Raw genomic sequence first — 13733 nt, 5'->3', positions numbered from 1 at the left:
GCTCGCGTAGGACACGTTGTCAAACCCTCCCTTCAGGTCGAGGGCGAGTATCCCGTGCGGCGCGTGCCTCGTTGCGGGCTTGACGACCAGTTCGTGGAGTTGGATCAATACGTCTTGGGTGCTGAGATGTTGCCTGAAGCCGTACATCGTCTCCGGCATCTGATCCGTTTCTTCGAGGTGCTTCTGCAGCCGGCAAAGGACTATGCGGTCCATCACCTTCCCCACGCAGGACGTGAGGGAGATGAGCCGCATGTTGTCTATCGTGAGGGCGTTGCCGGGCTTTGGAATGAAGCGCACCTCGGCGTCCTTCCATTCCTTCGGCAACCGTGAGCTCTCCCAGGCTTCGTTGATGTGCTCTAGGAGGCCGCAGGCCGCTGCACCGCTCATGTTACCGAGAACTTTCTAAGTTATGGCGTCCCTGCCGGGTGCACTTCTCTAGTTACTGTCATCTATCGCTGTCCACAGTTCTGTCATGGTAAACGGCCGGTCCAGCTCTTCATTGTCGGGTACTTCGTACCTCTCGGGCACCGGGTACTGGCCTTTCTCTGTCTTTACGTAATTCGCCTTCAGGTCTGCCAGGAGCTTGCGGCCGTCTCCCTTGTACGTGTTCAATACTTTGGTGAGGTTGCGATTGGTCGCAGTTTTGCTACTCAGCGGGTCGATCAGATGCCTCAAGAGACACCACGTCTTCCCCGTCGAGAGCTTGCCCTGCAGGCCGTCGCACGCCTTCAGCCAATGTTCCCCACATAGTTTGGCCGTATACTCGGCGATCTCTTTGTTGAAGACCCTACGCTTGGCCAACTTTATGCTGTGTCTCTGACGTTTCCATCGCCGTGTTAACGAGTGTCGGGCGGCCCACATGTGGGTCAGTCTGGCGCCCACGTACGGTGTCTGCGACGTCATTGCGATTTCTTGGGTGAATTTTTCGAGAGCCTTCTTCTGATCCCTTGCCCATTCGGCGTAGGTCTTCTGTATTTCAGCTTGTTCCGATTCTTCCTTGGACGCCTCTTCTTGTTCTTGGGCAAGCTTTCTCATCTTGTTCCAATCCGTGATCCACGCTGTCCCCAGCACAGCCCGATATCGGGAGCCTCGAATCTTGATGCCGATCACGCTGTGGTCAGACCCCAGGTCCACTTCTTCGCTTTTCCAGGAGACGGCTAACGTGCCCGATAACCACGATAAGTCTGGGAGGGCCATCTCGTGATCCTCCATTGCTTTGGCCAGTGCTTTTCCTCTCTTGGACTGGAATTGATAACCCCACGTTGTGTGAGGGGCATTAAAGTCGCCGAGAATCAGCAACGGCCAGGTCCCCGCCAACCCTTTCGCCTGGCTCACGATGCAGTCAAATTCGTACTGTCGTTGGGATGGCCGGCCGTACGCGCTCACTGCAAATAAATTGCCCGAGCTGCCAATTTCTCTGGCATGAATTTCGACTAGCGTGTGCTCGCATCCACCCTTCGCCGTGACATTTTAAGTTGCCGCCACGTTGCTGCGGACGAGCACTGCCGTTCCGTTCTCCATGTGGTCCGTGTAAGTGAAGTACCCCTAAAGTCTTGGTTTCCCGTTTGTTTCCTGTAGAGCAATTACATCGGGCTTGTTTTCTTGCCCGTCAATGTGTAACATTAGTTCCGCTTCTTTGTTGCGAATCCCGCGACAGTTTCATTGGTAAATTATGGTGGTGTCCCCTCGGTCTTCTTCTTGTGCTTCTTACTTGGCTTCTGCATCATCTTTCCGAACGTCTTGAGTCGACTGCGCCTTTTCGCGATCGCGTCTTTGATTTTTTCGGCCCGCTCAGGGACGCGAAGCGGTTCCTCACCGATGTTGAGGCCACTTTTGGCCCTATGTGCTTGTTCCTCACTGATGGCGTATGAGACTGACTCTCGACAGCTTCAAGGTGGGCGTCCATTTTGCTTAGCCTTTCATTAATTTTGAAATTACGGCCAAAATGGCCATCAGCCCTCCTTCTCGTGGGATCTGTGCCGTCGCCGTGGTCGCGGTATGTGGGGTCGCCGCTGCCTCTGCGCTCGCGGGGCTCTCTTCGGTGTCCATCGCCTCTTGATTACTTGATGCACGTTGCGTGGCCCCAGCCTCTCCCTCCGTCCTCCCTATGCCGGGTGAGGGGGGTCCCTCCGCGGCACCCTGCGCAAGCCTGCGGCGTTGTTTGCCGCCGTGCTGTTGGTTCGGAGTCTTTCATTTGCCGAGCTGCTGTTACTCGCCAGCGTTTCGATCTTATTCATAAGCGCCCGTATTTGGGCGGTCTGCGCCTGGATCTGACCGTTTTGGCGCTCTATGATCCTCCTAAGCTGTATCACTTGGCTACTGTCCTTTTGCGGATTTGCTTGTGTGTTAAGGGGTCGGGAGGGGGTGAGGGGTGGGAATTCAGTGTCGCTGGTTGGAGCGACGGGAGCCCTGTTGGTCCAGCCCACCTTTTTCCCTCCGATCCCTCGGCGTCCGGTTGACTCGCTCCGGGACCTCGAACTGTCCCCACGTCCCGAACTGGCCCGGAAGCGCAAGCGGCGGTTGCCGCCACCGTTACCGCCCCCGGATGGTGTCTTCAATCGGGAGCGACTCTGGCGGCCGTTTCCTCTGCTTCTGTTGTTGCTGCTCCGGCCTTGCGTGTGTGACCGCCCCCTTTGTTTGAAGTCGCTACGGCGGGGTCCGCCTGCAGGACCTCTCTTGTCTCGGTTCCTTCTCCCGGCGTCTCCTTCATCCGCTCGGTGCCGTTCCCAGCGCCGCCGGCGGACGACGTAGGGCGTCTTGAAGCGGGCTTAGCAGTCCTTGTCCACGGTCAGGTGTTTCTCGCCACAGAGGCCAAACTTCGGTACACATCTGTAGTCTTCGGCGGGTTTAGAGACTCCGCACCCTCGGCAGATCGTGTTCGAAGGATCCGGGCACACATCCATTCTGTGGCCCACTCTTCCTCACGCACATCATACGTCGATTTGTTTTCTGTGCAACGTGCACTCCGTGAGCAGGTTACCGTATCTCACGTAATTGGGTACTTTGTGGGCCCTCGAAGGCAATGACGACTGATGGGGTCTTACCAATTCGGTTTGCCTGTAGGGCCGTCTGGTTATGCTTGTGCGCAACATTGACCTGAATCTCCAGGGCCGTATCCTCGAGCGGGATGCCCCTTATGATGTCCTTCACCGTGCCGTGGGGGGCCGCTTCATAGGTACCTACTTCGTGCGCCGTGCCGCGTATGTCGATCCTTCCTACTGCAGCGTATCGGTCGGCGTGATATCTCTTGGAGGTGCTCACCACGACGATATTCTGCTGAAGGTTGGGGCACACGACGTCCTCACTTGCTTCATTGGCTGGGATTTGTGCCGCCACCGCAATTGTACGATTTAGTTCAACGCGGGTCGCGTCAATGAGGTGTAGCCCGCCTCGTGGGCGTAACACGATCTTTATGCCGCCGCGTGGCAAGTCTAGCATGAGCGCGCCCTTCAACAATTTGCCCTTGTTTACACGTTTCGCCCTTGAGTGACGTGTATCGCTGGCAGTGGCGCCACCGCCGAGGTTGTTGCTCCGGCTGTTGACATCAGCTGTGGCCTTGGCGCCATCTTGGCTCGCTTGAAGTACGGGATTTTGGCCTAGCTTGCCCATGCCTTTGTGCCTCTCTCTCACCGGCAGGTTTCCAGCCTTGCGATCTTGTGCACTGTTCCGGCGAAATTTCGATGCCGTCCACCTATACACGCATAGCAATAGTCATCTTAGGTCAATGCTCACTTGCGTAATTACCGATGGTTCGATGTTCCGCTGGCGGCTTCAGCGAGGCTCGGGCTAGGCCTACCGCTCCCCCAGCCGAGGCCGAGGTCGACGTTAGGCCCAGCGGTAGACGCTCCTCTCGGCACACAAAAGTCCTTTAAATTGGGAAAAAGCGGTCCCCTACCTCGGAAATAGGGTTTCCGGTGGTCCACATAACTTCATCTATCCGGTCGACGCACTTTCATTAAGGTGTGACTAAAAAAAAAACCCGCAGTTGAAAGCAAAAACACGGAGTCCAGGTGAGATGCGTCCGCTCGCTCCGCGGACGCTGGCCATCGCCGCTGCTCACAGAGCCTCCAGAAGAAATGCCGAAAACAGAATTAAAGCTACAGTGAAACGTCCTTGCGAGCTAGTTGGTTCATTTCGAAGGAAGGTAAGACCAGATGATTAGAACACAGAGAGGAGGCAACGAAACGAACACTACGCCAGTGCACGCGTGATGTTATGCTTTCTTTGACTCTTGCCCTCGTCCTATTCACGAAGTTTTAGCTTAACTAAAGTTAACGTATTCAAGGCTTGCCATTACAATATCTGAATAGCAGTTAGCTAGAAAAATATTAATGGGGGCTTCCACAGGATATTTGAAACCTATAACTACATGTGTGTGGGATGCCATTCTGTCGAAGGACGACTCCCAACATAGAACAAAGCTACGCTCGTCTCGGAAGCGGAAGTAAAATAGCCGCTATTTCCAGCCGGGCAGCCTGTTTTTGTAGCCGCCGCCGGTGACGCGTGCCTCGGGTGACGCAGCGGTGGCGCTGTGTTTTATCGGTAACGCAGTCCAGCGCGTGGCCGTGTTACGCTGGGCCGGATGATAACAAGGCAGAGGCTGCGCGGAAATGTGCGCAGAGTGTGTTGCCACATCACCCCCCTCCGCCCCCCCCCTCCCCGCGGAGTGGAGAGCCCTCGGGGCTTGTAAAAATCGGATGTGTTAAGAGTCGTGCAGGCCGTCCGGAGTCCAAAAAGACGCGGCTCAGGCGGGCGACTCTGGCTGCGGCGCTGCGGCCGAGGTTTCGGGGTGCAGCGAGGGGCGTGGAGTGGCAGGTGAAGAAGAAGGGTCAGCGAGATTGGCGCAGAAGATGCCGGGCCGAGCTGCCCGGTACCCAGAGGTGGGGGTACAGGCGCAGCGAGGTTCCAGGCAGGGTTCTGGCTGTGGTGGTCGGCATGGTGCTGCTGGGACACGCTCACAGCCAGCCTATGGGCGATTGGCCTGAACGTGACGGGTGGCCGCACGAGTGGCGCCCTTGCCACTGGCGACGAGCAGTGGACGTAGGAGGACGCCAGCGATGTAGCGGCAATCGGAGGCGCCTGGAGTGGCGGAGCTGCCGGGAGGATCTGGGCTGCTGGGAGGGCCGGGGCCGCTGGGAGGGCCGAGGCCGCCGAGAGGGCCGTGGGCACCGGGTGAGCCGAGGCCACCGAGACGGCCGCGGGCACCGGAAGAGCCGAGGCCGCCGAGAGAGCCGTGGGCGTCAGGAAAGCCGGGGCCGTCGGGATGCCAAGGGGTGGCCGGAGGACAGGCGCAGGCACCGGTTCAGAGTCGTTGTTACGCAAAATAAGGCGGGTGACTATAACCATGCTTGGTGCCGCTGTCACTGGTTTCGCCTTCTCATCGTGCTTCGTGGGATGTTTGGTGCGTTGGGGACCGTTGGAGGGGCTGGGGCTGTGGCTGGCTGGCTGGGGCTTGGCCGAGAGCTCGGCAGGAACAGTTGACTGCGGCTTATAGACAGCACTGCATAGGCTGGTGTGGCGAGGCAGACGGAGTTGCCGAAAAACGCGACATGACGATGGTCACAGAGCGTTACTTGTCGGTAGGAGGCTGTGGCTATAGCGGCAGCTGTGGGCGAGGAGGCGGGGACTGGGCCGAATGGGCCTCTCGTGTGTCGTGGAAAGGGACGTTCGGGCAAGAGATGCTAGGCAGGAGTGGCGGGGAGGAAGCCAGGGGTTGCCGAGGTGGGCAGGGTTCCAACGAAGGGTGCATGAGCGAGAGCGAGGCTGGGACAGCTGCTGGCGACGGCGACAGCGGGTCTGCAGCGTCGTAGAGCGGCAGCGGGCTGTAGGAGACGCCGAAGTCCGCCAGAATGGCAGCGCACAGCTCGTTGTACGGCTGGCTGCCCAAGGCAGGGCAGGCGATCCTGCACAGCAGGTCGGGCGGGAGGATATCGCAGAAGACTGCGTGTTTGAACGGCTTGATGGTGATGCCATTCAGGTACAGCGCTGCCTCGAAATGAGCGAACCACTCGCCGATGCCTTGAGGACAGAACGCCGGAAGCGACGGGTCGTGGGCTAGGTCCTGCCAGTGAGCCATCCAGGAAGGCAGATGAGGGAGAAGGTGCGGCTCGAGGGGTCACCAGATGTGGGAGGATGCCGGCGTTCGGGTCACCAGATGTGGGAGGATGCCGGCGTCGAGATCACCAGATGTGCGAAGTCATTGGATGCTGAAGGACGTCGATGCGTTATTGTTCGTTGCCCGGGTCACCAGATGTGGGATGCCATTCTTACGAAGGACAAATCCCAACATAAAACATAATAACTGTTTATTATGGGCAGCGGACGAGCATACCCACGAAAAGAATTTATTTGTACACCAGACAATATTTAGACACGAATAGTACATAAGGTAATCTCGAAACCAAAGGAGCAAAAAAAAATGGTCAAAGCAGTCGCCAATTCGGACTGAAAGAAACGGGTACCGAAAAGGTCAAAAATCTATGTACAGTAAATACCATGGCATGGCCTCTTTCCAAATGCAACATACATCTCAGTACGCGGTGGTCACAAAGAGAATTTTAGTACACCAGAAAATAATTAGAATCGAATAGTACACAAGGCAATCTCGAAACAGGAGAAAAAAATGGGTGAAGTAGTAGCCAATTTGAACAGAAATTAACAGGTACCGAACAGGCCAAAAAATATGTGTACAGTAAAACACTTGACACAGACTCTTTCCAAATCCAACATACATCTCAATACGCGGTGGTAAAGCAAAGACAAGGGTGGAGTGAGGGGCAAGGGCGGGAGAAAGTTACCATCTGCGTACTACACTTGTTCCTAGATATAGGCATAAATAGGTAAGGGGATGGTGCCCGTTACCACGACAATGTCACGGCATACGCAACGAATATTATCTATTACTGCATGGTTGGGAGCACGACTCTGTCCCCAGGTACGGAAACAAACTGGGTCGACCAGCGCCGCAGGAACCGCGCTTCGCCGCCTACTGTCAACTCTTCTAGGAATTCCCACACAATCAGGGGCACGCTCCTGAAGAGCGGAAACATGGCGCGTTGCCGTCTTCCGCGCACTTAGGCCAAATTACGTCGCTTCCAAAGCATGTGCATCACTATTGTGATCACGAGGCGCTCAAAGATTGAGCGCCTTCGCGAGTAGCGCTGGCACGGGCGCACCCTAAACATCCTGTAGATCAGGAGCCACAAAGTACGTGCTACGACGCAGTCTTCCAGGGCGTGCCGCTGTGTCTCAACAGCGCCGCAATTGGTGCAGCGCGCATTTGGTACGACGCCCCATCATGCGAGACGCTCCCTCGTCGGCAGTACTTGCCAACGGCGACGCCATTCCAAGTCTTCTACTTCGATGATAACAAGGCAGAGGCTGGGCGGAAATGTTCGCATACACAAGGCAATCTCGAAACAGGAGAAAAAAATGGGTGAAGTAGTAGCCAATTTGAACAGAAAGGAACAGGTACCGAACAGGCCAAAAAATATGTGTACAGTAAAACACTTGGCACAGACTCTTTCCAAATCCAACATACATCTCAATACGCGGTGGTAAAGCAAAGGACAAGGGTGGAGTGAGGGGCAAGGGCGGGAGAAAGTTACCATCTGCGTACTACACTTGTTCCTAGATATAGGCATAAATAGGTAAGGGGATGGTGCCCGTTACCACGACAATGTCACGGCATACGCAACGAATATTATCTATTACTGCATGGTTGGGAGCACGACTCTGTCCCCAGGTACGGAAACAAACTGGGTCGACCAGCGCCGCAGGAACCGCGCTTCGCCGCCTACTGTCAACTCTTCTAGGAATTCCCACACAATCAGGGGCACGCTCCTGAAGAGCGGAAACATGGCGCGTTGCCGTCTTCCGCGCACTTAGGCCAAATTACGTCGCTTCCAAAGCATGTGCATCACTATTGTGATCACGAGGCGCTCAAAGATTGAGCGCCTTCGCGAGTAGCGCTGGCGCGGGCGCACCCTAAACATCCTGTAGATCAGGAGCCACAAAGTACGTGCTACGACGCAGTCTTCCAGGGCGTGCCGCTGTGTCTCAACAGCGCCGCAATTGGTGCAGCGCGCATTTGGTACGACGCCCCATCATGCGAGACGCTCCCTCGTCGGCAGTACTTGCCAACGGCGACGCCATTCCAAGTCTTCTACTTCGATGATAACAAGGCAGAGGCTGGGCGGAAATGTTCGCATACACAAGGCAATCTCGAAACAGGAGAAAAAAATGGGTGAAGTAGTAGCCAATTTGAACAGAAAGGAACAGGTACCGAACAGGCCAAAAAATATGTGTACAGTAAAACACTTGGCACAGACTCTTTCCAAATCCAACATACATCTCAATACGCGGTGGTAAAGCAAAGGACAAGGGTGGAGTGAGGGGCAAGGGCGGGAGAAAGTTACCATCTGCGTACTACACTTGTTCCTAGATATAGGCATAAATAGGTAAGGGGATGGTGCCCGTTACCACGACAATGTCACGGCATACGCAACGAATATTATCTATTACTGCATGGTTGGGAGCACGACTCTGTCCCCAGGTACGGAAACAAACTGGGTCGACCAGCGCCGCAGGAACCGCGCTTCGCCGCCTACTGTCAACTCTTCTAGGAATTCCCACACAATCAGGGGCACGCTCCTGAAGAGCGGAAACATGGCGCGTTGCCGTCTTCCGCGCACTTAGGCCAAATTACGTCGCTTCCAAAGCATGTGCATCACTATTGTGATCACGAGGCGCTCAAAGATTGAGCGCCTTCGCGAGTAGCGCTGGCGCGGGCGCACCCTAAACATCCTGTAGATCAGGAGCCACAAAGTACGTGCTACGACGCAGTCTTCCAGGGCGTGCCGCTGTGTCTCAACAGCGCCGCAATTGGTGCAGCGCGCATTTGGTACGACGCCCCATCATGCGAGACGCTCCCTCGTCGGCAGTACTTGCCAACGGCGACGCCATTCCAAGTCTTCTACTTCGATGATAACAAGGCAGAGGCTGGGCGGAAATGTTCGCATACACAAGGCAATCTCGAAACAGGAGAAAAAAATGGGTGAAGTAGTAGCCAATTTGAACAGAAAGGAACAGGTACCGAACAGGCCAAAAAATATGTGTACAGTAAAACACTTGGCACAGACTCTTTCCAAATCCAACATACATCTCAATACGCGGTGGTAAAGCAAACGACAAGGGTGGAGTGAGGGGCAAGGGCGGGAGAAAGTTACCATCTGCGTACTACACTTGTTCCTAGATATAGGCATAAATAGGTAAGGGGATGGTGCCCGTTACCACGACAATGTCACGGCATACGCAACGAATATTATCTAGTACTGCATGGTTGGGAGCACGACTCTGTCCCCAGGTACGGAAATAAACTGGGTCGACTAGCGCCGCAGGAACAGCGCTTCGCCGCCTACTGTCAACTCTTCTAGGAATTCCCACACAATGAGGGGCACGCTCCTGAAGAGCGGAAACATGGCGCGTTGCCGTCTTCCGCGCACTTAGGCCAAATTACGTCGCTTCCAAAGCATGTGCATCACTATTGTGATCACGAGGCGCTCAAAGATTGAGCGCCTTCGCGAGTAGCGCTGGCGCGGGCGCACCCTAAACATCCTGTAGATCAGGAGCCACAAAGTACGTGCTACGACGCAGTCTTCCAGGGCGTGCCTCTGTGTCTCAACAGCGCCGCAATTGGTGCAGCGCGCATTTGGTACGACGCCCCATCATGCGAGACGCTCCCTCGTCGGCAGTACTTGCCAACGGCGACGCCATTCCAAGTCTTCTACTTCGATGATAACAAGGCAGAGGCTGGACGGAAATGTTCGCAGAGTGTGTCGCCACATAAGCAAGAAGCAAGATATTCTCTCTATTGGATAAATCCGCTCATTATGAACAGTTAGATTATGTAACGCGTTAGCACACAACATTGTCATGTTCCATTGTGCTTATAACTATCACAACATATTCAATTTTCGTGTAACTTGGCATTTATGTCAGAGCTAACCCCCAATCTATCGAAATAAATACTTTTGAAAGGAGTCCATTTTCATGTTTAAACTAATGCACCTAGAGGCCTAAATTTATGATTTGCATGCTCTGTAAAATCTTTTAAAGCAGAAAATAAACTTAAATTCTCTGATCTAGACTGTGTTGAGTATAACCAACCAAACATTTGTTTAGCAGATGTTTATTAGGCTCAACATACATTGGGTTCATGTTGGTTTCCAGTCGATTTAACAAGAGGTCATCAAGGCGTCAGCTGAAGCTCAAAATTCATTTTTGTAATAGTCCACTGGCGCGGTGGAGAAATCCTGCATATCCGGAAATTGAGCGCTTCAAACAAAGCGCGGCTCACCTTTGCCGGCAAAGCGGAGCCAAGGTATGTGCGCTACGATGCTTTACTGGTTTCAGTCCAGACTTACAAGAAGACTGTGCCTGCCTGTAGTCTGTGTGGTGCTATCGGACACCGCAAGGATGCGTGCTCAGGCCGGAAAGCTGAACTGTGCGGATTTTGCTGCTCTGCCGCTCAGCTCGTCAAAGGTGCGCGTGCGCCGTATGAGTATACGCCACGGTGCTCATTGTGCGCCGGTCCTTATGTCACCGGGGATCGTACTTCTAAAGTCAGGTACTGTGAACCTCTACAACCGCGCTAGACCTCACCACCGGGGCCAAAAAGAAGGGCAAAAAAAAAGAAATCGGAACGCGGCGGGAAGCACCCCAACGACGTCTCCCCACTCAACTCGCCTTCATCCCGGGACCTGCAACCAGGTGCGGGCGCCAAGCAGACGGCTCAACGCGAGCCAAATATTCGTGGACCCACCCCCAAGGTGACAGACGGGAAACAGGGCACACCTCCACTCTCTCAAGAACGAGCGGCTGACGCCAACAAGCAGTCAAAGCCAGGGGATCAGCAGTCATGGGCAGCTAGAGTAGAGCATGGGCCACAGGTGAGCGGCAAGGGCAGGGTAGCCCCCTCTCTCACCGCCCTCCCGCCCACACCCAAAACGCCATCCAAAACGCCAGAGCAGCTTGTAATGGCGGCCCTACGCGAACAAGTCGAATATATAACGCTTAAATTGGCATTGCCCGAACAACGCAAAATGAAATCCGGTACACCCTCTCAGGCGGCTGAAGAAACGAAGAGTGCCCCCGCGGAGCAGGTGGCTCCAGAACCAGATTAGAACACAATCGAAGCGAGGTTGAGCGCCGCGATGGAAGTCCAGATCCCGACATGCTTTAGGACCCAAGAGGCGCAACTTGCAGCTTCCTTTCAACACGTATTAGAAAGGATCCCTAGCCTCACAGCGGCTCAGATCCAAAAACTACGTAACAAGGCTTGCAAGTCAGGTTCTGTTAAGCGCCTCTCAAGCAACAGCGTGAGCCGCAAAATTGTCAGACTTTAAACCCCCTCTGAAGAGGAGGATTTGACAATGGAGGGAGTCCCACACACGGCAGTGGTCTGTCAGGCAGGCGCCGTCGGCTTTTCTCGCCTCCAGTGTGGTATGCAAAACCTCAGTGAGCACAATGGCGGGTGACACTAGCAAACGCCGGAACTCGCACACAAATTCGGCCTCAACCACAATTATTCAGTGGAACTGTTGAGGTTTCTGCGCACACACTAAGCGTGCGGCCCTCCGAATCCACTTAACAACGCTCCCAGAACTGCCCACAGCGGTTTCTCTCCAAAAGCTGGGGGATAGTGCCAGATTGACTAACTTTACGGTCTACCAGTGGGACACGTGGACCGCACTCTACGTGAGCAAAACTTTTACGGCTACCCCTGTCGAACTCGCCTTTAACGCGGCCTATTAGTACGTTATGGTGGCCCTCCTTCCGCTTAGAGAACGGGACCCCTGGCTACATGTACTTAGCATATACAGCTCACCCAAACTACCGAATGTAACATACACTGAGATACTTAAAAAAGCCATCATGATCGCATGAAAGAAACCCCTCATCATAGTTGGGGACTTCGATGACCCCAGTCCTCTCCGGGACTACAGTAAAGAAGAGAAAAAACGGAAGAAAGCTGGTGCAGCTTATCTCCACCTTGGGCCTAGCCCTCCACACGGATCCTGCTCACACCCACCAGAACAGGTAACTCCGTAACACGGGACACGTGCCCGGATCTTCCCTTCACCAAAAACACGATATGTGGATTGGCTTTTGCTCGGAGTACATTAACCCTGAACCTATAGCCCAACAGGATTATGAATCATGGTCTCAACATTTGGTGACCCAGCTTCGTAAGGTTGAACAAGTTAAGCTCCCAAAGACAACGCCGGCGGTGGAACCACCACCTGCACCTCTGGGAGGAACGGCCTAGCCTCATCCGCCGATGGCGCCCGCAGAAGCACAACCGCCAACTCAAAATTTGTATCGCGGCACTCACCCAGGAGGGAGCCGAATATGCGGCCCAACTCGCCAACTCAAACTGGGTGGACCGCTGTAATACTGCGGCTCGACAAATATGTAATCGGAGCACATGGCGCCTCTTTCGCACTTTGGTCAATCCGGCTCAAACACGCAACGAAACCCAAAAACAGCAGGGTTTCTGAAACAGAGGCACTTTCAGTTTGGCATTTCCAAGAAAGACTGCGGCCCTTCCAACTTGGCTACAGCGCTCAGAGATCTCTGTAGCATTCAGGACTCCCGCGGGTCGGCATACTCATATGCAGGCTCTGGGAATGAGCACCTGGAAAGACCGTCCCGGCTTTACGAGGTAAAAGCGGCCCTGGAAAATGAAGCGCTGCACAGCGCCCGCACGGGATAGAGTGACGGTTAGGCTCCTTACTAACCTTCCGGACTCGGCATACCTGCGCCTTCTCCACTACTTTAACAACATATTGGAACGTGGGCACACACCTTCCAATGGACTGGAAAACTGCATTAGTCACTTTCTTACCGAAACCCGAAAAAGCCATCGATATTGAGAATCACCGACCTATTTCACTGACTTCTTGTGTGGGGAAGTTGATGGAAACTATGGTCAGAGACAGACTTTCGACATACCTAGAATCCAAACAAACATTTGCGGACACCATGTTCGGACGACAAGGTGGTCCTCGCCTCGTAACGTTTGCGGCAGAACTCTGATATTCAGACAAATGGTGAAAATCTTAAACAGAATTGGACTCAATAGGAGCTAAATGCCTTGTAAGATGCTACAGAAAGGCCATGAGGCCCAGGTGTCTTTGAAAGTGGCAACTGATCAATGGCCTCTTCAAGTTCTGTTTAAGTTAAAGGGCCACTTATTGACGAGCACACATCTCCCGAAGGGGGCTTCACGAAAGAGACTAAGCACGCCACAGCCAAAAGATCTCAGGCTTGAGAGGAAGCTGAAAATTAGAGACGCGTAGTATTTCACGAATTCCGATACTTTGATATATGCCAAGTGTACCTTTATACATGCGTGTACACATATGATTTGTGAAAGGCTCAGAGACCCTGTCAAGCTGTGTCTTCATTTTTTTTTGTCTGTTCTGCTTCTCCGCCGCACGGCTATGAAACAAATACCGTTGCTTTGTTTCTTGTGGCTAAGACATTACATACAGAAGTGGCAGATACTTTCCAGCCACATTTTTCATCTCCAAATCAATGCGACCACGAGTTCCTACGCAAGAGTCGTCTTGTCAAAGCAGATCGGAACAATAATGTCCTGCTCGAGCAGCAAAGCTTAGCGGAAACCTTCAAAACAATGGGCCAATTTTAAAAACGCTCCTTACCTTACG

The 13733-nt window shown here is 53.9% G+C and overlaps 1 protein-coding gene across 1 annotated transcript in view; it reads left to right on the top strand.

Moving 5' to 3' along the window:
• The first annotated feature begins 6088 nt into the window (after positions 1 to 6088).
• The window catches only part of LOC144120224 (uncharacterized), a 36781-nt gene continuing 29136 nt past the window's right edge, over positions 6089 to 13733 (top strand). Inside the window, exons 1-2 of the mRNA XM_077652629.1 lie at positions 6089 to 6188; positions 10771 to 10949. Of these exons, the coding sequence (XP_077508755.1) occupies positions 6089 to 6188; positions 10771 to 10949 (279 nt within the window). The remainder of the gene's footprint in view (positions 6189 to 10770; positions 10950 to 13733) is intronic.

This window comes from Amblyomma americanum, chromosome 2 (genome assembly GCF_052857255.1).
Source record: "Amblyomma americanum isolate KBUSLIRL-KWMA chromosome 2, ASM5285725v1, whole genome shotgun sequence".
NCBI lineage: Eukaryota > Metazoa > Arthropoda > Arachnida > Ixodida > Ixodidae > Amblyomma > Amblyomma americanum.
This window is presented reverse-complemented; position numbering and strand designations above follow the sequence as displayed.